The sequence below is a fragment of the Muscardinus avellanarius genome, assembly GCF_963383645.1.
Source record: "Muscardinus avellanarius genome assembly, chromosome: 20".
Classification (NCBI taxonomy): domain Eukaryota; kingdom Metazoa; phylum Chordata; class Mammalia; order Rodentia; family Gliridae; genus Muscardinus; species Muscardinus avellanarius.
The window spans coordinates 33,108,302-33,132,319 of NC_137806.1; the positions used below are offsets into that span (position 1 = coordinate 33,108,302).

The window sequence follows — 24,018 nt, forward strand, 5'->3', positions numbered from 1 at the left end:
GTCCCCGCGGCCGCGAGGCACGGGCTCCGCAGGAGACGCCAATGGTGCAGCTAGTTGTGAACGGGCACCTAGCCCAGGTCCTGCAGAGCCAGCTCTGTGGCCCCCGATGCCCAGCCACCACCGCTCTGCTGAGGGCCCTCCACCTCCCAGTGGAGGGAGCCGTTGTGCTCACGCTGGGCACCGGCCAGGACACGCTGGGCAGAGCCTCACCGTCCTCTCCCGTGCCCACTTGCCTGTGTCCCTGGGTCAGAGTGCCACCTGGTTCTCGCTGTGTGGACCGGGTAGCGCAGAACTCTGGGCCTCAAGCCATGTGACCGTGCCGGGCGCCTGGCTTTGCGGTTTCTAATCATGTGGTCTTGGGCAAGTTACTCAGTCCTTCCAAACTGGGGTTTCTCTCCTCTTTAGAGCTGGGGTACTAGAACTCCCACTGCTCCCCAGAACGCTGCTGTGGACATGTTTCTTTTTTTTTTTTTTTTCTTTTTTTTTTTCCTTTTTTTTTTTTTTTTTTTTTTTGGTGGTACTGGGGATGGAATCTAGGGGCCTTCTACCTCCGGGCTACACTCCCAGTCCTATTTTATATTTTATTTGGAAACAGGGTCTCCTAAGCCAGCTGAGGCTAGCTTCAAACCTGCGCGATCCTCCTGTCTCGGCCTCCCAAGTGCGGAGATTACAAGCGTGCGCCATCCCGCCTGGCTATGTGGAAATGTTTCTAAGATTCGTGGGACTTGCAGACTGTAAAGCTCTCATGCAGGGAGCTGCCCGGGCTCTCTGGCCGGTGCACAGCCTTCTTGCCCGTCTGCCCATCCCTGGGAAGCTCGCGCCATTCCTTGACTTCCACTGCCCGTGTGCACCTGCTGCCTAGACGGCACACTGAGCTCTGTAGGACGGGGTCCGTTACTTTGGGGGAGGTTGTGGCGGTGAGCGCAAGGAGGGCAGTCACTAACCAGTAAACTAACAGAATTAAGAAGGAGGGGCAGTGAAAAGCAGCCCAACTGGAAACTTCAGTCTTTTCAGTTTGCAATATATCAGCCCACATTAACCAGAGCATTTCTGTACAGACAGAAGTAGCTGTCTAAACACACACAGGTTGTAACCATAGATCGTAGCACAGCCGGCAGTATAACTGAACTGGGTGAGTCCATAAGACAAATGAGAACACAGACACGTTACAGACACACTGTCCTTCACTGCCGCCTTTCGGGAACCATCATGAATTTGGGGGGAGGGAAACGGGCACGGGGGCGTTCAATGTATCTAACAGGAACATAAACAGTTTATGAGCACTGCTGTAATGGGCAATCTGGATTTACAGCACCCTGACTTCCAATGGAGAGGGAAGGAGAACTAGTAGGGGCCTCATCAGCACCAGCTGAGCGAGAGGCCACGCCTTCCGCACCTTCCTGCCCTTCCTGCTGGGCATCCCGGCTGCTCGAGACTTGCTGCTGTGACTTAACGATTAGATGGACTTGGTGTGGAAGAGGACAGGAGCACCGTACTTGGGAGGCTGAGATAGGGTCACAAGTTTGAGAACAGCCTCAGCAACTTAGCAAGACCCTGTTTCAAAATAACAAGTAAAGTAGGGCTGAGGAGCCGAGAGTGGCGCACAGCTGCAATCTCAGTACTTGGGAGGCTGAGAAAGGAGGGTCACAAGTTCAAGGCAGCCTCAGCTACTTGTGAGACCCTCTTCAACTAAGTGAAACCCTGCTTCAAAATAAAGAATAAAAAATCAGGCTAGGGGTAGAGCTCAGAGGTAGAATGCCCCTGGGTTCAGTCCCCAGTACAACACACAAAAAAGTAAGATTATTGAGCCGGGCGTGGTGGCGCACGCTTGTAATCCCCGTGCCTGGGAGGCGGAGACAGGAGGATCCCGCAGGTTCGAGGCCAGCCGCGCTGGCGTAAGAGACCCTGTTTCAAAAATATAAAAATAGATCTGGGAGTGTAGCCCGGAGGTAGAAGGGCTTCCAGGAACCCCAGTACCACCAAAAAAAAAAAAAAAGGAAGATTATACACTGTAGATTGGTTGGAAACATCTCATGCATTTGGTCTGAAGCTATGGAAAATGCTATTCCTTTATCTGGCACCATTCTAATCATTTCAACTATTAACTGAAATTTAGGGGTCATGTATTTTTTAGACTTCTCAAAAAAAAAAAGTAGAAGCATTTCTCGTGACTTTAAAACATGCTAATCTGCCAGATGTGGTGGCACATGCCTATAATTCCAGTACTAGAGAGGCTGAGACAGGGCGATCTCTTGTTCAGGAACAACCTCAGCAAGTAATGAGACACGAAGCAACCTAGTGAGACCCTGTTTCAAAGTAAAAAATAAAGTAAAATAGGGCTGGGGGTGTAGCTTAGAGGTAGAATGCCCCTGGGTTCAATCCCCAGCACCACACACACACACACACACACACACACACACACACACACACGCTAATCTGATCTGTGCTTCTCAAAGGTGACGAGTTGTGCCTGGGTGCCTGACAGTTGCCAGCTCTTTACCGGGAGCAAGTGTGGCGTCATCACGGCCTACACAAACAGATTCACCAGCAGCACGGTACGTCCTGGGCCTTGGGCCAGCAAGGTGTGCACACGAGCTTCCTTGGTTCCGTATAAGACCAACCTAAACACCTGGACCCGCTTCTCTTCCCCACTCGGGCTCCTAAAATCTGAACGGTCACGTATGACTCAAGTTTTGGTTTGTTAGGATCATGAAACTTGATGAAAATACTTATGAGGTCTTTGGGGTTTCAAAGACCAATGGCATTTTGGGGTCTGATGGGGCTACGTGGCATCCAAACGCTTGCCTGTATCCTCAGTGTCCACCTGAATGCTCAGGAAGCTTCTACCATGAGACGGTCAGATTTGAAAGCTTAGAGCCCTCATGCTCAGTACGCCCATACTCTCTGGCAAACTGAATGGCAACAAAATCTAAGTAGCCTGTCTTAATTTTTATTAATGGAAGTTTTTTTTTAAGCCATCCACTAAACTTCCAAGATCTAGGCATTAAATCACAAAACCACCCAGTGGAGAAAAGAAGACACATGTTGCGGTGCCGCTTCTAACTTCCCACTCCCCACGTGGTCAGCTGTCTGAGGGACAGCGACAAGTGGCAGGTTACGGTGGGGACCGTCTGATCTAGAGCCTTCTCTGGTTACGGTGGGGACCGTCTGATCTAGAGCCTTCTCTGGTTACGATGGGGACCGTCTGATCTAGAGCTTCTCTGGTTACGGTGGGGACCGTCTGATCTAGAGCCTTCTCTGGTTACGATGGGGACCGTCTGATCTAGAGCCTTCTCTGGTTACGGTGGGGACCGTCTGATCTAGAGCTTCTCTGGTTACGGTGGGGACCGTCTGATCTAGAGCCTTCTCTGGGCTCTGTAGCCATCGCAACTTTTTTACCTGTATGCCAGGATTTCTTATATGGTCCTTTTATCTTATCCTTTAATTTCAGCCTCTGGAGATAGAAATGGAAACTCAGATGCATCTCTACGGGCACACAGAAGAGGTCACCAGCTTGTTTGTTTGCAAACCGTACAGTATAATGATAAGTGTGAGCAGAGACGGGACCTGCATCATATGGGACTTGAACAGGTGAGAGTCCCCCTTGCCCCCCTCCGCGAGGCGGCGTTGGTAGTACAGTTCTTACTGTGTAGACAGGACTAAGGTAATTTCAACACATTAACAGTTAAAGCATGAGGCACATTTGCAGGTCACTGGTCACGTGTGTAAATCATGTTGAAGTCAGAAGATCAGAAAGGAAGTCATGTGTGCCTTAAGAGTAACAGTACGTCTGCTGAGGAGAGCTGTTCAGATCAGGAATGGATCCCAGTCGATGCCCACGTGCAAACTCACATCTCCTCTTTTGCAGGCTGTGCTACGTACAAAGTCTGACAGGACACAAAAGCCCCGTCACGGCCGTCTCTGCCAGTGAAACCTCGGGCGACATCGCTACTGTGTGCGATTCAGGTGAGCTCACCCCAGACCAAGGCAGATGTAAAGTTGCCTCTGAGCGCACGGAAGTTATTGTTATGTAGTTATCTGACTTTTCTTGGTTTTTGTTTTTCTGTCCTTTTTTGCTTCTAATTTTTAACTATTAACTTTGTTACTTTCCTCCTATTAGAAAATGAATTTTCAATAAGTTGAGTTTGAAGATACATGGGTTTTTGTTAGGAATCCATGAATCGGGCAGCACCCATCTAGGGGTATAGAAAGGCGCTCCACTGAACTGTGGAGGCAGAGAGGCTGAAAGGCAGAGGGGTCGTCCTGAGAGGCGCCCAGGGTGACCCGGCCCTTTACAGGTTGCTGGGAGCCCTGGTTTGGGGAGACTGGCCTGTGTCTGGCCCACTGTGGTCTGTGGCGCCCAGCACCACACTCTGCATTCTGATTCGCTCGGGCCTCTTGGGGCCTGGTGCAGGAGCACGTCCTAAACAATGGCCTTCCGTGCACGTTCCTCCTGCCTGAGCCAAGAGCATCTTCATCTGGCCGTGCCAGCTCTGGAAGCCCTCATCCTCAGGGACTCGGGCTCTGGGCTGGGGCGCAGCAGTGCACCCTCTGGCCAGCGGTGTGCTCTGCAGCCCAGAGGCTCCAGACCCTGCCAGCCAGGGGTTTGAGGGAGTCTTCTGACACAGACGTTGGTGACTGAGCAGCCTTCATCCCCCTCCCCTGCGGGGGCCAGCATCTGCAGTTCTGACCCTCTATGCCTGAAGCTTTTTACCCTCATCAGTCGCCTCACGACTATAACCAAGGACCGTGAGTTTCAGAGGTCTGAGAGCTCTGTGCCAGGGACAAGGCCAAATGCTTATTTTCTGTTATACCACAGACATCTCTTAAGGGGTTTTGTTGTTGTTGCCATTGTTGTTCCAATACATTCATCCACTCTTGCATTCAAGAAAAACAATGTCAGCCAGGCGTAGTGGCTCATGCTTGTAATACCAGTACTTGGGAAGCTGAGACAGGAGGATCGCAGGTTCACAGCCAACCTCAGCTCTGTTACTTAGTGAGACTCTATTTCAAAATAAGGTTAAAGAGCCGAGGCGTGGTGGCGCACGCTTGTAATCCCCGTGCTTGAGAGGCGGAGACAGGAGGATCGCGCAGATTCGAAGCCAGCCTCGCTGGCTTAAGAGACCCTGTATCCAAAATAAAAATATAAAATAGGTCTGGGAGTGTAGCCCGGAGGCAGAAGGGTTCCATCCCCAGAACCACCAAAATAAGAAGGGTGGGGGATAAAAAAAATAGGGCTGCAGGTGTAGCTCAGAGTAACTACAGAAAAAATAACACAGAAAAAAGAAAAACAAAAAGAAAAAAGGAAAACCACAGTGTCTTCAGTCGTGCTTGACAGTCTCAGAGGTGAAAGTGCTTTTAGCCGCAGTCGTGAACTCGTGTCAGGAAAACATCCTCATTTCCCAGTGACCACCACTGAGGGAGGGCTCACGGAGACCGTTGGCGCAGGAGCACGCGCGCGGGTGAGGGTGGGTTGCCAGCTGTTCCTCCCTGATGTGTACAGTGGTGGCTTCTACTGTGTCGCGTCCGGAGGGATTGCGTCTGTGCCGTTCTCCACCTCCTGGGTTAGCAGTGCTTGAGAGCTAGGACTGACCCTGCGGGGCTGGCATCGCAGAGTTAATTACATCCCTGCTGCCAGCATGATTTATGTCTGTGATATTGCACCAGCCAGTCTTCCGGGAGCTCGAAACAAAATTACTCTTGCCTCAATGGCCAGATCACTAGTAAGGTGCTTGGGCTGCTGGATAGCCATGGTGTAACCGGGTGATGGGCAGAACTTCTTTTCAGTTTGAACAAAAAGCCTTCTCAATTTTCTTTTTGTGGGGGGGAGGTACTGAGGATTGAACCCAGAAGGGTTCTACCTTCAAGTTACACCCCCAGCCCGATTTTTTCCTAATTTGGAAACAGGATCTCTCTAGGAGGATGAGAGTCTCACTACTTGCTGAGGTTGCCTGCAGACCTGTGATCCTCCTGTCTCATCCTCTCAAGTACTGGGATCACAGGCACGTGCCACCACGCCTGGACCTTCTCAACATTTTAAAGGTGTCTCAATACATATATAAAGGAAATCATAAAGAGTACTTGGTATAGAGGCCATAAAGTTTAAAAATTACTTTCTAAAAGAGAGGCCAAACATGTTTAGTGATACAGAATGGACTCCTATAAAATATAAAAAATAGGTTTGGGAGTATAGCTCAGAGGTAGAAGGGTTCCATCCCCAGTACCACCAAAAACAAAAAAAAAAGACATACAAATGGATATGTAGTGTGTGTGTGCATGCATGCCTGTGTGTGAAATCTTAATAGTTACCTTGGCAGTTTCAGTCCTCCTGATCATTCCTCAATTCTTATTATGGGATGTGGTTTTCCTAATTATAAGATTTGAAATTAAATTACAAGAATATTTTAATAGACTCTCTCCGGGTTTGCGTTCTGTCCTGTTCGTATGGCACTGGTGATAAACTGAGGGAGCCGTTACCACTTAACTACGCCCTCAGCCCGAAACCGGGCCTCAGTGAGTCATCCAGGCAGGCCCCGGACCTGTGATGCTTCTGCCTCAGCCTCCCAAGTACCGGGATTACAGGTGTGCACTACCACGCCCGGCTCTTTCAGTGCTTTCAAACCCTCGCTCACTGGATAGCACACATGCCTTTGGACAAGGCGGAGACCCCAGTGGCCCGATGCTCAGTCAGAGTGGCCGTGTGAAGGTAACGATATTCTGCGATGTGGGTGAGGTGGTTCTCCAGTTGATGTGCTGAAACAGCACGATCACACAGCTCCTGGTGAGCTTCCCTGCTGCGCTGCAGGGTGAGTTTCACCTCCCCACTGGGCACGGTCTCTCGATGAAGGTGTGCTGGGCCAGTCCTCGGCCCGGCTTGCCTGGGAACCTCTCCACTCAGCACGCCGGCCCGGCGCTCGGACGCCCTGGGCCGAGGTGCTGGGCTCTGGGACGCCCGCGGTCCGTGACCTGCGGGCGCTTTGCTGTTTCAGCTGGCGGAGGCAGTGACCTCAGACTCTGGACCGTGAACGGTGACCTGGTGGGCCACGTGCACTGCAGGGAGATCATTTGCTCCGTGGCCTTCTCCAACCAGCCCGAGGGCGTCTCCATCAACGTCATCGCGGGGGGGCTGGAGAACGGGGTCGTGAGGTGAGAGGTCCGGAGTGTGCCTGCTTTTTTTTTTTTTTTTTTTTTTTAGTTCATAGAACGACTGTGGTTTTAGAAATTCATTTTAATAGTAACTAGGCATATTAATACTTACTATTTAGAAATTAAAATTACCTTTGAATATAGGCTCTTTGGTTGTACCTGTCTTGTTTATTAACAGATAGCTTTATTGTAGGTTTGAGATTTTGTGTTAATTACAAGCGTTACACAATGAAAGTATACAGATTTATTCTTTATTCCCACACCCACCCTCTGCAGACTTCCCAGAGGTGACACTGCCTCGCGCTGTACTCCTCGAGACACCTTTCAGCAGATGCGCGGGCGCTAGGTTTCCTCGGGAGGCTAGTTTCCATTTGCATTAGTGGATAATTACTTTTTCCCTCTAGGCTGTGGAGCACATGGGACCTAAAACCTGTGAGAGAAATCACATTTCCCAAATCAAATAAGCCTATCGTCAGGTAAGCGCACCCCTTTCCCTGCATGCTGTAACTCGGGGTTGTGTCTCTGTTAGAGAGATACTGAGGGATACTGAGGTACACAGACCTCGAGCCCTGTTCAAGGCATCAGGAAGGCTTCGCCGCCCAGAGACACGCCACACACCCGCAGTGTCGACGCTGAGCCGAGGCTCAGAGTAATGGGAAAGCGTGCTCAGCAGAGCGCCCTGGAGGCCTCTGGACGCAGAGGAACTGTCCTCCGCTTCCTGGGGCGTACAGGCTATCGTGCAGATTGACGGCCGCCCGCACAGGCTTGACAGGGTTTAACAGCCAGTCGCCCTCTGCGAGGTAACACACTTGACGCTTACAACTCACTTGAAAGTGAAATGATTCCAATTCTACTTTATTAAGTTCATTTTAATTATATTAAATTTCAAGTATAATGAACCTAAATTATTTATTTATTTTGCTGTACCGGGGATGGAACTCAGGGGCACTGTACCTCTGACCTAAACCCCAGCCCTATTTTTTTAGTTTTATTATTTTTTGAAACAGGGTCTCACTGATTTGTGACGGGCCTCGCTAAGTAGCTGAGGCTGTCCGCGAACCGCGATCCTCTGGTCTCCACCTCCCGAATGCTGGGATTACAAATGTGCGCCACCACGCCCGGCTAAATTATGTATTAATGTTAGGGGGTTTTTTTTAACCTTTTCCCCTTTATCTTTAAAAATAATTATCATCTCAATTTTAAAGAGAAAACACGGGATTGTTATGGTTTTAAAAGTTCCCTACGCCCACATATTTGTTGATTAGATAATGAAGCATAATCGACCATATGCCAAGAAAGGACAGGCTGTCCTGAGCGCTGCGTCCCCAGGCCAGGCCTCACAGACTTGTCAGCAGCGACTGAGGAGCCGAGCTGCGGCACTGCAGGCAGGAGCTCCATCCATGTCTCTGCCGGACGGAGACCTCACCTTCTGACTTCTATGGAAGGAAAAATAGGCTGAGACCTTTTTATTTTATTTTATTTTATTTTTGGTACTGGGAACTGAACCAGGGACATTCTGTGTCTCAGCTACACCCCAACCAGCCCTTTTTATTGTTTATTTTTGAAGTTGCTGGGCCTGGCCTTGGACTTGCCATCCTCCTGCCTCAGCCTCCCTGGTACTGGCATTACAGGCGTGCTCACACAGACCTCAGAAACATGTGGGTTTGTCTCCACAGCCTTACGTTTTCTTGTGATGGCCACCACCTGTACACAGCCAACAGCGACGGGACGGTGATCGCCTGGTGTCGGAAGGACCAGCAGCGCGTCAAGCAGCCCATGTTCTACTCCTTCCTCAGCAGCTACGCGGCAGGGTGAGGGGAGCGTGGCCCTCTGCGGGCCCCAGTGCTGGGGTGGTCGCGTCAGGTCAGGACCCCAAGCCCGAGGAAGCGGGCGACTGCACAGACCACCGATAGCACAGGCCGCACGCAGACTCCCCAGGCCTCTGAGGAGGCCCCGGAGGAGAGGCGCGAGGCGCCGGCCACCGCCAGGGAGCCTGCGTCGATTCAAACCACTTTCTTAAAGAGCCTTCCCACAAAGGCGTTCCCAAGAGAGGGCCAGGGTCTCCTCTTCTCCCAGTTACTCAGATTGGCCAGTAGCATCTCCATTGGCTTGCTAATTACTTATATAATATACTCTAACAATTATATTCTAAAAGTTTTCTACCTTGAGGCATCCCTTTCCTCTGCCTCCCCCATTAAAAAAAAAAGAACATAAGAGAAGCCTCCTGGGCTCAGTACTGCTGTCTCTGGGAAGCAGGATGGCAGCAGGTGCCTCCGCGAGCATTTACATACCCAGCAAGAACTACGAAGGCCTCCCCACCTGAGCTGGGCTGCCAGTTGCCTTCTTAGCTCAAAGGACAGCCAGACTTTTTTTTTTCAAAGCCACAAATAAGAATACAGACATCTTTGATTTCAGACACATTCTGTTTCTTTATGAAATCTTTTCTGGAAATCTGTACCGCTAGACATTGAACGCCGTGGCTGAATCGCTAGCCTCTCAGCCGAGCCGGCCGCAGAGCGCGGAATCCTTACCCAGTGCACAGCAGTCAGGCCCGCCGTGCAAGAAGTGAGCGTGCAGGGCTCAGGGCCGCTGAGATGACGTGAGGGGGCTAATTTGCAGGACAGATTTTCTTCTTCAAAACAGAACCAAGAAAGAAAAGGAGACAGTCGCTGTGTTCTAAACAAAAGGCAGACAGTCTCTCGAGGAGGCACTTTCGCTCTGTGCCTGCTAACCTGTGACAGACACCTGGCACAGAAGGGCTCCGAGCGAAACCCAGGAGCGAAATCAGAAGAGCCCTCTGTGCCGTGCGGTGAAGCTGTGGCTCTTCTCGGGGTACCACATTAGTGGCTTTGAAACACCGCAGATAGGCTCAGAAATACGCTGCCGTGGAGCAGAAACGCATAGTATTCCTGCCTAAGAATAAGTTGCACATTTGTTATGGAACTTTAATTGATATAATGTTTACAGAACTACTTTTATAACTTCCAGACTTTCTAAAACATTCTGCTTAAAACTATTAAACACAATTCCAGAGTCTCTGCTGTCGAGCTGGGCACAGAGGAAAGCAGGCAGCCACGGCGCCTCCGCCTCGAGCTGCGCGCTGACATGGGGGTTTGCAGGCAGTGGTGACGCTGGGACCCACGGACGCGCAGAGATGAGTTTATTCCTATTCACGTTGAAGTGATTTGCTTTGTTTTAAATAAATTCCAGCTATTGTCTAGCTTCCGTTTTTTACCAAGAACTTTAAACTAGTCTTCTATTAGAATAGGGTTGCTACTGAGTCTTTTTTTAGGGCTGAATTTCATCATTTATCAAAAAATATGCAAAATAAGTGGTCTTGTTAAGAGTGCAATATTCTATTTTTATGTAAAAATAAAAATTAATCCGGGGATTATTTATTCAGCATGAAACCTAATATGTGTGTGTTGGAAACACTTCCTACTGTGCAGGTCGTCACAAACATCCCTGTAACTGTCACAAGCGCTGTTGTCTTTGTATACACTGCCACCTCAACTTGGAAATAAATTTCATAAAAACAGATTTAAATGCCTCTCCTTTTTTTTTTTTTTTTTTTTTTTGATGGGTCTGGGGATGGAACCCAGGGGCATTCGACCTCCAAGCTACACCCCCTGCCCTATTTTTTATTCTTTATTTTGAAGCAGGGTCTCACTGAGTTGCAGAGGGCCTCACTAAGTTGCTGGAGCTGGCTGCGATCCGCGATCCTCCAGTCTCAGCCTCCCCAATGCTGGGATTACAAGCGTGCGCCACCACACCCGGCAAATGCCTATCCTTAATGTGACTTAAATATTATGAAAGATTCCAAATTGATAACTTTTTAGGAATCCCACATACATTCTCTCTTCAGCTTCCCCACAAATTTTTATCAGTAGGAAAAGATAAAGACAACTTGTTTTATTTATTTTTTTATTTTTGTTGCTGGGTACCAAACCCAGGGCATTTTACCTCCAAACTATAATCTTAGTCCTATGTTTCAGTTTGAAACAAGGTCTCAAGAAGTTACTGAGTGTCTAAATTGCTGAGCTGACCTCAGACCTACAATCCTTTCTCATCCTCCCAACCAAGTACTGAGATTATAGATATGCACCTCTAGCACATTTATTTTGTTATTTATTTATTGGTATAGGAGATTGAACCCCAAAGCATTTTATCTCTGGGCTAGACCCTCCCCCAGCCCATATATACATATATATATATATTTTTTTTTAAACAGGGTCTCACTAGATTGCTGAGGGTCTAAGTTGCTGAGGCTTGTCTTGAGCCTGTGATCCTCCTGCCTCCCAAGTGCTGGGATTACAGGTGTGTGCCATCATGCCCAGCTACAGCACATTTCTTAATTGTGGTTTTGGTACTAAATTGCCATCTTTCAGCCTTTCCCAAGACCAGCGACTGGTGTTAAAGAAACGAACATCAGCCCCGCCCCAGGTGTCAAATCCACACCAGCCTCTGCTGTGCTGTAGGCACTGTTCTAAGTGCTGAGCACAAGCTACCGCCCATGTCCCAGTGTTCCTTACACTCTGCTCCCCTGGCTGGTGGAGAAGCCACAGTAAAGCAACACAAGGATCACCCCGTGTGCGCACCGTTCCAAGCTGAGGTCAGGGCTGGGAGGTGGAGTCGGATACTCAGAACAGCAGGAGGGACTCGACGCAGCTGGAAAGACCGCCTCTTGAAAGACTGAGTGTGTAATTGCCGCCTGGATGGATAAATAGAAATCAAGTGAAGACAGCACAGATGTGTTGGGACGGTCCACGTGAAGACCTGGGCAGGACCACCTGTGGGCCCAGACGAGGAAGGAGCATCTGCCCGTGCCCAGCGCCAGCGAGCTGGGCCAGCGCTGCTGCCGCCCGGCATCTGTGGTGTCCTACAGCTTCTCAAGAGTGGCCCTAGGGTGCTTTCTGTCCCCATAGAACTCAGCAGCAGGGTGTGATCAGTGTAAGCCAGCCAGCCCAACTGTCCTGCTGCAGATCTCAGAAGAGCTATAGGAAGGAACCCCCCCAGCTCAGCGCCTATCAGTAATGTTGAAAAGAGGTGATATATTGCAGCTCTTGGAGTTCTCTGCACGCCCCCCTTTGTCGCTGACTACCCTTTTCCAAAGGGTAAAAAAGGAAGCCAAAGCACTGCAAAATCTAACAGGCTTCAAGCCAGGTGCTGGGAAGATGAGCCAGGCTTTGGGGCGTGGAGGGCAGATGGGGAGGGAGGAAGCAGGTCTCACCTGCAGAAGCAGCTCAGCCTGAGGTCAGCGGGAAGCAGACAGGTCTGGGGCTCCCTGCAAACTGGTATTTGGGAGAACCCCAGAGGGCGGTTGCGGTACCCCACACTTACCAGCTGTTTCCCCAGCTATGTTTTATCTGCACAATTAGAAAACAGCTCCATCTGCCAGTACAAAATAAATGCACTTAAATGTAAATCGAACTGGGAAAGAAGAGCCACCGACTGCCTTGTGTGTTTATGGCTTGAGCAGGGAAATCTCCCCTGCTGCTCCAGGGACGCAGGGCTGCTGTCTGCGGAAATTAAATAACACGATGTGCCCTTGGAGGCCAGGACAGCTAGAGCATCTGACGCGGGGCCGCAGAATTCCTGCCCGACGGTGGATGTTTCCTCCCCAGTGAACAAGGTAATGAGTTTCAAGAAGGGAAGACTGGCTTGCGCCAGCGTTCGGCTCATTCCGCCATGAATCAAGCAGGTCTTACCAAAATGCCCGAAGTTACGGTGAGCCCAATTCTCACTCTAGGATTTTAATTCTGTTCTAATGGCCTTTTATAAATCCTTGGAATCCAGTTCCAAGGGTGTGTGTGTGTGTGTGTGTGTGAGAGAGAGAGAGAGAGAGAGAGACAGACAGACAGACAGACAGACAGACAGGGAATGGAACCCAGGGGACTTCTAACTCCCCCAGCCCTATATTTTAGTCTTTTTATTTTTTTTTATTTTTTATTTTTATTTTTTTCTGGTGGTACTGGGGTTCCTGGAAGCCCTTCTACCTCCGGGCTACACTCCCAGACCTATTTTTACATTTTTATATTTGGAAACAGGGTCTCCTAAGCCAGCGCGCGCGGCTGGCTTCGAACCTGCGCGATCCTCCTGTCTCTGCCTCCCAAGCGCGGGGATTACAAGCGTGCGCCACCACGCCCGGCCTAGTCTTTTTATTTTGAAACAGGGTCTCACTGAGTCGCAAAGGGCCTCACTAAGTAGCTGAGGCTGTCTGCAAACTGCGATCCTCCGGTCTCAGCCTCCCGAATGCTGGGATTATAAGTGTGTGCCACCACGCCCGGCTTCTTTATTCTTAAGACTTACCACCCCAAAGAAACTACCAAGTCCTAGCTGGACTATTCATCTTCAGATAACATATTTCCCGTAACACAAAGCCAGCATTCTCTACCTACATGCTTCCCGCAGCAGCGTGGCGAGGGAACTCCCCACCCCGGAGTGAACTTACACCCCCAAAGAGCCTCCCACTTCCTTCCCTAGCCTCTATTTTAGTATATTATAATTCTCCCATGTTTATCGCAGCATAATTTTCATACAAATATTAAAATAGGCCGGATACAGTGTACACATGCCTGTAATCCCAGTATTTGGGAGGCTGAAACAGGAAGATTGAGATTCAAGGGCAGTCCCAGCAACTTTGACCCTGTCTCAAAATAAAATATAAAAGAGCTTGGGGTGTCAGGTGTTTCTCGGAGGTGTAATGACACTGATTTAAGTCCTCAGGACCACAAAAAATTTTTTTACTAACAGTTTTTTAAAACAGGGCTGGGTGGGATGTGTCTAGCGTGTGTGAGGTCCTGGGTTTGATCCCAAATACCACAAAGACAGAGAATCGTAATACAAAGAAATAAACTTTATAATAGAGGCATTTACATATCGCCCTTACTAAAGTCAGAAGGGGGAGAAAAAGTCAGGTTAGGCTTCCCGAAGATATTAAATATTTGGCTAAATCTTAAAGCAGAAATGTACCAGGTTGGGCCAGGATAGCAGTAAACCAATAGTGCCAAGACTCAGATGCACAAGGAAGCGAGGCGCGGTGGTGCACGCTGTAACCCCAGTACTCGAGAGGCGGAGACCGGAGGATCGCGGGTTCCAGACCAGCCTCAGCAACTTGGTGCGACTTTCAGTAACCCAGTGAGACCCTGTGTCAGAACAGAATAAAATGAAATAGGGCCAAGGTGTAGCTCAGAGGTAGAACGCCCCTACGTTCAATCTCCAACACCCCCCAAAAAAACAGGGAGTAGCCAGTGTGGAGGACAGAAGGTAGGAGCCAGAGGAGGGGGAAATGAACCTCTCAGTACAGGCAGGAACTTTGCTTCTGTGCACTTTGGGGGAGTTGGGATCGGAGCCACCCTGGTATCAAAAACACCTGGGAGCCAGAGATCATGTGTGAAGCAGTGGTTTTCAGAGAGCAGGAAGCAGGCATCCAGGCACACCAAGCTGAGAGGAGGTACACAGACAAGGAGGGCCTTGGGCTTTCTGCCCAGGAGCACGAGCAAGGCTGAGCTGAGAGTTGCAGAAGGCAGAGGAAGTGGAGAGCAGTGGAGAAGCCTGCGCCCAGGGAGGCCCAGACTCCGCCTCCTGGGCCCCAGAGGCTCCGCTGAACACTGGGATCTAAGTGCCTAAGATGAGGTCCCGCGGGGCTGGAGAGGAGACTACCTGGCGGGAAGGAAGCAGAAAAAGCCCAGAACTCACAGAGGCTGGGATGGAGCTGAGTGTCAGCCAGCTAACAGGAAACACTCTCTGAACACACAGGCATTCACTTGAGACCCAAGTAAAGTCACCTTAGTAGGAAGGCCAGCCTGCCCTAACATGAGGGGAACCTGCTTTGATGGCAACAGTCAAAAGAACCAAACTGATTCCTGAAGCAACTGCCTGCCAAAACCAAGTCCCTGTGCCTAAAACAAAATCCAGACGCGGTACACACACTTGCAATGTCTGGCATCCGCCAAAAATGACCAGGTAGGGCCAGGCGTGATGATGAACACCTGTGATGCCAGTACTTGGGAGGCTGAGACAGGAGGAACCTGGCTCAGGTTCAAGGCCAGCCTCAGCAAGGCTCTACAGCCTAGTGACACTCTATTTCAAAAACAAAATAAAAAGGGGGAGTACAGCTCCTGAGTTCTATACTCTGTACCACAAAAAAGAAATAAATGAGTAATAAACATTCCCAGTGAAAACGACATGTGCCAGGCTGACTTAAAAAGCAAGAATAAACTCTATGTTATCTACAAGAATAGAAAACCCCACTTTAAGTTTAAAGATAAGGATAGATCTTAAAACAAAAGGACAGAAACATATACCATGCACACGCTGATGCTAATAAGCCAGCCTTGCTTTCTCGATACCAAAGGTATCTTCTTCAGAACAAGGAATATTGCCAGAGGTGAAGAAGAGGATGCCCAGGACCCCGCGCTGGCGCTAGGTTACAGCCACACTCTGGAGATGCCCAGAAGCAGACGGAATCAGCATCCCCTGCAGGGCCTTAAAAACCGGCAGCTGGAGCTGGCCTGGCCGCATGTGCCTGTAATCCCAGGACTTGAGGGTGAGACAGGATGACACAGATTCGAGGTCAGCCTCAGCAACTTAGCAAGACTAGATCAGCAACCTAGAAAGACCCTGCGTCAAATAAAGTTGAGGTGTGTCTCGGACCCACCCCGTTTCAATCCCTAATGCCACAAAAAAGCTTGGGGGTGGCCAGGCCCCACTCCAGGTCCCTGATTCACGACATCTGGATGGGATCTGAGACTGCCCTGCTGACCATCTCCAGAGGTGTCTTTGCTGCAGGTTTGAGATTTACACTAGAAACCTTGGCTTCCACCATCCATTTAACTTCTTCCTTTTAAAAAGGTTCATTTTCCTACCTTGAACAGATAGTGTAATAATTAGTAAGGTAAAACAACAAAGTACTTAGAAATATAATGATTTCCTTTAGACTGAGTAATTGAAACCAAGGTTGGGATTCGGGATAAAAAGGAACGCAGGTCTCTGCTTTATCCAACCAGTTTGGGGAAGGATGTGCCACTGGGGCGGAAATCGCAGGAGAAACAGACTCAGGGTGAGAATAATGAGCCTCATCTCGGATGGCTGAATTTTCAATGCAGTAGCTATATAGCTTTCTCGCTTAAAAATAAGGGGGGTGGTGTTCGTGCCGTAGACATGTATTGTGTCTTAGTCAATTTACTATAGTTTAATTTTGTGCCTTAAATGGAGTCTCAGAGATAGAAAAAGGATCGATGTAAGGTGTTTGGCGGCCCCACGAGGGCCTTTCTGGTCTCAGAAACACTGAGAAATGTCAAACCTCCGGGGCCAGCGGTGGCCCGGCGCGGTCCAGGGCAGGGCTGCTGGCGGCAGTGGAGAAATGCCCTCATCGCCAGTCACGCCTGTGCTGTTGCTGTCATGGAGGGAGTGAAATGTCGACCTCCCCGCCGCTACCCTGGCCGGCTGGGACCGCGTTCCCAAGGTCTGCGCTTGTTCTTGCAGGAGTTGGAAAGTGGACGGCGCCCAAGCTGTCCCCCCCGCCCCGGGAAGGGGTAGGCTGTGGCAGGTCGAGGGTGGCAAAGCCCGTCCCCAGCCCCTGGGGCCTGGAGAGCCGCCCCTCCCCGGGTGGCCTGGCCTCCCGTTGCCTAGCGACGGCGGCGGCGTCCCCTGGGCGCGGGCGGGCGGCCGAGCGCCTTTGGGGCTGGCTGGCGGGCCTCGGGGCGCCCCCGGCGGCGCCCTCCCGGGCCGGGCTCGGGGCGCGGGGGCCCCGGTGACGCACCAGTGACGTGGGCGGCGGCGGGCGGGATTTCCCGGCCCCTCCCGCGCCGGCGAGACCCCGCGCCGAGTGGGCGCGGCCAGGGCGGGCGGAGCGCGGCGGCGAGGCCGGTCCGCGCTGCCCAGCCACAGCCGCCCCCCGCGAGCGCCTGCGGTAAGTGCGCCCCCGCCGGCCCCGGCCCCGGGGAGGGCGCGGCGCTCCGGCTCGGCCGCCAGCTGGGGGAGCGGGGCCCCGCGGAGACTCGGGCGGGCAGTGCCGCGGCTGGGGGGAGGGGGGGCTGGGGTCCCGCAGGCGCGGACGCGGCCCCCCGAGCCCGGGCGGGGCCTTCTGCCCCCCCCCCCGCGCCCCGCGCCGCCCCCAGGGCGCTGTCCACCGGCGGGTGCTGGAGCGCTGCGCCCCTGCCGCGCACCCCCCGCCGGGCGCCGGGGAGCCTGGGTGCGATCGCCAGCGCCTGGGAATGGCGAGGGAGGGGCCGCGGTCTGGCCGGGAGGGGCTCCTTGGTTCATTCGGAATCGCTCCCTCCCGTGCGTCTGGAGCGACGGTGTCGGGAAGCCCAAAGCGTTAAACTTCGATCAAGAGGTAGAGCGCCGGCTCCCTGCGGGATCTTCTCTCCCGAGTCTCCGGGGTGCGCAGCGGGCCAGCCAGGGCAGAAGGCCTCTTGGGTGGCGCCTGCGTTCCCCATTAAAAGTGCCAGTCCGAGAGCGAGGTGTTGTCATGGTTCCCACCGAGGGCTGGGGAAATGCGGCCGGCCGGGGCAGCCCCTGTGCCCGAGGCTGGGCTGCAGCGAGAGCAGGCATGCAGCCACCCCCTGACCCGGCCCTGCGGTCTGCAGGAGGCAGGTGAGCAACAGGACGCCTTTCTCAGGAGCAAGGCGCGGCACCTGTGAGCGACGATTATCCTCGAGTGTGGGGCTGGCTCGGCTCGCAGTCGTGATGCGCCATGGCCGGGGCGCTGGGTACATGGGAGGTGTTCGTGTAAACGCAAGGTCTGTGGGTGGCGCTACACGCAGCACTTGCAGGGGATTGTGGGGCTGCAACGACTGTGTAGGAAGAGGGACCTCCTGGTTGCCCTCCGCCCTTAACCCTAATCCGTACCCTCCCTAAAACTGCCCAGAGGGAGAGGCTCCCCTGGCTGAGAAATAGCACAGCGGAGGGTTGTTCCCAGCAGCCCTGGGATTGGCCAGGCAGTTGCAGTCCACCACCCTCCTGCACATCTCATGGAAGAATCAAAAGAGAGCTTGCCCCATACTCGCTTACAGCTGTAAACGTGACAGTCCCTGCGCCCCCACATCTCAGTGCATTCTTCAAAATGGTGGCACGGCGTGGGAACATGGCCCTCATTCCAGGGGAAGAAGTGTCCATGGCTGTCTCAAGGAGACAGGACACTTGGGACTGAGGAATGGTTGTGTAGGAACCAAACACACACACACACACACACACACACACACACACACACACACACACTATACAACTAGAGCCTCAGAGGAACCGCCAATGGCAGAGGGAATCCCAGAGTCTACACCAGCACCGATTTCATTTGTTTATTGCCACTTCTCACTACCACTTTTTCTTGGTTTGTCTCATCATTGTTTTGCTTAAAGAGTGAAGAGCGAGCCGGGCGAGGTGACACGCGCTTGCGATCCCAGTACTTGGGAGGCTGAGACAGGAGGATCCGGGTTTGCGGCCAGCCTCAGCTACTTAGCGAGGCCCTCCGCAACTTGGTGAGACCCTGTTTCGAAATAAAGGATAAAAAATCGGGCTGGGGGTGTAGCTCAGAAGTAGAATGCCCCAGGGTTAAATCCTCAGCACCACAAAAACAAAAAAAGTGAAGAATGAGCTGGGAGTGGTGGCACGCGCTTGCAATCCCAGTACTTGGGAGGCTGAGACGGGAGGATTGCAGGGCCTCAGCTACTTAGCAACTTAGTAGACCAAATAAAAAATAAAGTAGGGCTAGGAGTGTGGCTTGGAGGTAAAGTGCCCCTGGGTGCCATCCCCAGTCTCTCTCTCTTACACACACACACACACACACACACACACACACACACACACGAGATGAGCCAGAGACCTTCAGATCTTCAATAAATGTTCAGCAGTGGCTGCACAAATGGAACTTCCATTTGGGGGAAAAAACAGAGATAAGAGAAAAACTGCTGCAGAGCAAACAGCAGCTACCGGAGCCTCCCAGCTCTCTGCCATCGCCCCAGCTTCAGCCAGGTCCCAGGGCAGCTGGGGGGCCACTGGGTCTTCTGCACATGGGGAGTCGTGCTGAAGACAGGGCACACGTGTGGATGGGGCCGGGCGCCCAGGACAAGTGGGGGTGCAGAAGCTGTCTGTTCTGAGCACTGAGAATCTGCAAGCTGGCTTCACAGAGGCGCCCAGCCGCGGAGGACCAGCCAGGGGCGGCAGGAGGGGCCCGTCTTGCCAGGCTTGGGCCGGAGGCAGGGTGATGGGAATGCGCGTGCTCGCCATCAGGACTCATGTCACGCCTGCCAAGTTTTTCTTTGCAAAACAACAGCGGTGGCTGCGGGGTCCTCTATGTCCAGCGGTGCTTTGGCAGGGTGTCTGGGGGGGGGGCTTTTTTTTAACTAATGAAGGAAAGGATCGTGTGCCCATGACAGGTGAAAGCAGCTGAGACGCTGGAAGTGGAAAGTGAACAGCTGAGCAGGACCCACCCTGAGGACGGGCAGGGCTCCCGCCCGGGGTGAGAACCTGTCCCTCCCGTTTTCTCCTTAAATTTCTCCAAGCATCTCTCTCTGAGGGTCTGGGCGGGCTCTCTGTAGTGGGACATACACTAGGAGACTGGGCAAGGACCCCAGAGACAAAAGAAATGCTCTCTGTATGTCTGTCCGTGGCCCGCGAGCAGCTTCTCCCCCCCGGCAGATGTGCACATTCTGCAGAGCGACAGCTGGGCCCTGACCCTTTCTATTTATTTTTTAATTTTTTGCAGTACTGAGAATGGAACTCAGGGGCATTCTACCTCTGAGCAACACCTCTGGGCCTGTTTTTTATTCTTTATTTTGAAACAGGGTCTCACTGAGTTGCAAAGGGCCTCACTAAGTAGTAGCTGAGGCTGGTTGCAAGCCGCTATCCTCCTGTCTCAGCCTCCCAAATGCTGGGATGACGAGTGTGCGCCCCCACGCCCGGAATGGGTAGCTTTGATCTTGTCTTCCACAGTCACCACCCAGAAGAGGGCAGGAAGACAGGAAGCAGGAGGAAAAGAATTGAGTTTAATTCTTATAAAAATCTTATTCAGCCGGGCGTGGTGGCGCACACTTGTAATCCCCGCGTTTGGGAGGTAGAGACAGGAGGATACCGCAGGTTCAAAGCCGGCCTCTCTGGCTTAAGAGACCCTGTTTCCAAATAAAAATATTAAAAAGTAGGTGTCTGGGAGTGTAGCCTGGAGGTAAAAGGGTTTCCAGAAACACCAGTATCACGCACAAAAAAAATCTTATTCAAGCGCCCAGACAACTACATCAGGAGGTGTTTAACATGAAGACAGGCACAGTGGTGCACACCTGTAATCCCAGGACTTAGAAGGCTGAGAGGGAAGATCTTGGGTTTGACGAGGCCAGCTTCTGTGGCTTAGCAAGACCTAAAATTAAAACACACACACACACACACACACACACACACACACACACACACACACACACACGGCTGGGGATGTAGCTCAGAGGTAGAATGTCCCTGGGTTCAATCTCCAGTACCAAAAAAAAAAAAAAAAAAATGGCTTTTCTTCTATAATCCCACCCCCCAATTCAACCTTGTTTACTTCTTCTGGTGTTCTGACATACAAATATCTAAAACAGAGAGATCTCTACCAATACCATACCAGAGAATGGAGGCCCACAGGAGAAACATGGGCGTAGAAGACAAGGAACTGGCAGGGGAGTGTGGATGGGGTGGAGGCAGGCAGTGGCCGGGCAGATGCTGGAGGAGGCTAGCAGCCGGTTCCTCGTCACGGTGGCCCAGCCTAACCTTCTGGCTCAGGTCCCAAATACTGTTGGAAAGGCAAAGATGGGTAGTTAGCCAGTGGTCATGCCCTGTGCAGGACTCTGTCTTTCCAGGGAGCCAGGACCTAGGGGGCCAGGGAGAAGTCCGCCATGGGCACTGGCTGGCATCAGTGACCCCTGCCAAGTCCACACCATGCCTGGACTGCTGGGCACGGGGTCAGGCAGCGTAGCCCCTGGACACACACCCTGGGGAAAAGCTGGGTGCTCTACTGTCGGGGGGCTCTGGCAGCCCACGGCCCTTACACACTGCGCATCGAGGCCGCAGCATCCTGTCTTACCTGCAGGGCCCATACCTTGGAGGCCTTCCCCGTCCTCCACTTCTCATCTATGCAACGGTCCCACCACGTCCTCCACCTCAGCGTCTTTGCTGCCTGATTTGGGAGCCATCTGTCCTGCCCTGGAGTTCCTGCCAGGCACACCCTGAGTAGAAATGTCCCACAGGACGTTTCTGTAGCCTGCAGCGTGCAAAGTGGGTCTGAGTCCATCTCTGTTGGGTTTTGGTTTCGTGTCAGCAATCTTAGGAAAGCTGTTTTCTCCACACCCCAGCTCAGTTCGCTGAGACCCTGGGTGGCACTTGTTCACCCATGACACCCATATGGACACCCATGGGGCCTTAGTACGGACAGGAGACCTGATATCTCCATTTGCCACAGGCAAGCATAAAGGGAGCAAGTGTTCAACAGACGTGGAGACCCAGCCAGGCCTCCTAACTCTCCTGGGCAGAGACAGGTGTGGCGTGGGCCATGAGCAGTGGGATGGGCAGTGGGGGGGGGGCCGAGCCTCGGCCTGGAGGACACAGTAAAGGGGACTGACGGTGGATCCAGAGTCTCTGGAAGGGGCCAAGTGTAGACCAGCAAGCTGACCTTTTTTTAGACATCACACGCTCCCCCTCTTTGGCTGAATTTTATCTGATGGGGACAGAGTCACCGGCATCCTCTGCTGACCTGGACCTCTGGGAGCCCCATGTCCGTTGGCCCCCATGTCTAGAAGGCCACACAGTCTGCCTTCCTGTCACAGATTGGCGGGGTTGCAGGTCTCGGGATGGAACTCAAGGTCATTCGACCTTCGAGCTATACCCCTACCCTATTTTTGATTCTTTATTTTGAAACAGGGCCTCACTGAGTTGCAAAGGGCCTCACTAAGTAGCTGAGGCTGTCTGCAAACCATGATCCTCTGGTCTCAACCCCGAATGCTGGGATTACAAGCATGCACTACCACGTCCTGTTTGTTTTTTGTGGTACTGAGTACTGGGAATTGAACCCAGGGCATTCTACCTCCAAGCTATATCCACAGCCCTATTTTTCATTCTTGATTTTGAAACAGGGTCTTATTAAGTCTCTGAGGCTGGTCTGGAACCTGCAGTCCTCCTGCTCCAGTCTCCCAGCTACTGGGGTTACAGGCGTGCCCACCACACCTGGCTTAGCTTGGCATTTTCACGTCTCTCCCCTCTGCTTGGCTGGCTGTTCCCTTGAGTCTCTTGTGGCCTTTGGGGAGAGTTCTTTCTGTGAATCCCACAGCCCCTACCCTATCCCGGGCATCCCACAGCCCCTACCCTATCCCAGGCATCCCACAGCCCCTACCCTATCCCGGGCAGAGGTGGGCTGGGGCCCCACCTCACCACATTTGCTGACCAGTCAGATGCCTCTGAACAGCCCACTTTCTTTCCAGACCCCCTTCTTGTTGCAGCAAATAGGGTCTAGAAGGACTCGGCTGCTGGCTAGACCAGACATGATTTTATTAAAGAGAAATTGCCTTTATTTTGAGGTCGGCCGTCACAGGGTCCAGCCAGCCTCATCGTGCATCTTCCTGGGGCTGTCGGCAATTCTGCAGTTTTCTCATGTACTGCAGCTCCAAACCACAACTTGTCTCCCTTGCTGAGTGCTATGGACAGGCCTTTGCAAGGCCCACGTGTTGTCGAAAGCACTAGCTGTGTTCCTGGAAGACTGTGTGGACCACGTGCTTGTGTGGTGCACCTTGTTGACTACCTGTCACGCGCACCCGCGGTACATGAGAAGGTGTTTTAGGAGGAGAAAGACAAACATGATGAAGTCTTGCCCTCCAGAGACCACATGGTCCAGAGGGAGCCCTGAGTGAAAAGGCTCACCTGCCTGGATCATGGCTGTCCTCACGTGTTCACAGGCCCGCAGGCACAAAGACAATGGCAACCTCTGCTCCTCCCGAGATCAGGGTGCAGAAAGGTCTGACAGCGGGTGACCCCGCAGAGCTAAGCAGGACTGTGGATGTGCACGTGTGTGCATTGTGTGTTTTACTAGGGATCGAACCCAGGGGCCTTCTACCTTTGAGCTGCACCCCCAGCTCCGTTTTATTTTTTATTTTGAAACAAGTCTCAGAAGGCCTTGCTACTTTGCTGAGGCTGGCCGTGAACCCGTGATCCTCCTATCTCAGCCCCCCAAGTACTGGGATGACAGGCAGGCACCACCATGCCCAGCTGAGTAAGACTTAAAGCCAGACAAATGAGAAGGGGCTTTCCAGGTAGACGCCCAGCATGAGCCCGGGTTCTGGGTGTGGTCATCCAGGGGAGAGACCAGGATGCTCTTGGCTCTTGGAGCCGAGATAGGAAGACCATGAAGTTCTGGAGAGAATGGGGAGCCCAGGGCAGTTGCTGGCAGAAGCAGGACCTCACAGGTGCCAGTCTCGCTGTGCCTGCTGTGGGGGGCGGGGTAGGCTCTGGTGCAACATCTCACGGAGGCTCCTGCCCCAGCTCCAGTGCACTTCCCTGTGATCAGAAGTGGAGGGCCAGAAGCCAGGCGTGATGGCGCAGGCTTGTCATCCCTGTACTTGGAAGGCTGAGACTGGAAGATTGCGGTTCGGGACAGCTTCAGCTACTCAGTGAGGCCCTTGGCAACTTAGTGAGACCCTGTTTCAAAATCAACAATAAAAAATAGGACTGGGGGTATAGCTTGGGGGTAGAATGCCTCTGGGTTCCATCCCCAGTACCAAGAAGGAGGAGGAGGGGGAGGAAGAGGAGGAGGGGAAGGAGGAGGAGGCAGTGGAGGCAGAGGCAGCAGCAGCAGCAGGCCAGGAGGTCCTTGGTGCCGGGCCAGGAGGTCCTTGGTCTCTGGGGACTCAGGGTCTCCAG

General features: G+C 52.4%; 1 protein-coding gene across 1 annotated transcript in view; it reads left to right on the forward strand.

Moving 5' to 3' along the window:
- Positions 1-8,961, forward strand: part of LYST (lysosomal trafficking regulator) — a gene marked incomplete at both ends in the record, with an annotated part of 99,554 nt that extends 90,593 nt beyond the window's left edge. The window contains 6 exons of the mRNA XM_080717262.1: positions 2,457-2,555; positions 3,452-3,591; positions 3,869-3,966; positions 6,990-7,146; positions 7,551-7,622; positions 8,823-8,961. Coding sequence (XP_080573388.1) covers positions 2,457-2,555; positions 3,452-3,591; positions 3,869-3,966; positions 6,990-7,146; positions 7,551-7,622; positions 8,823-8,961 — 705 coding nt within the window. The remainder of the gene's footprint in view (positions 1-2,456; positions 2,556-3,451; positions 3,592-3,868; positions 3,967-6,989; positions 7,147-7,550; positions 7,623-8,822) is intronic.
- Positions 8,962-24,018: the final 15,057 nt, after the last annotated feature.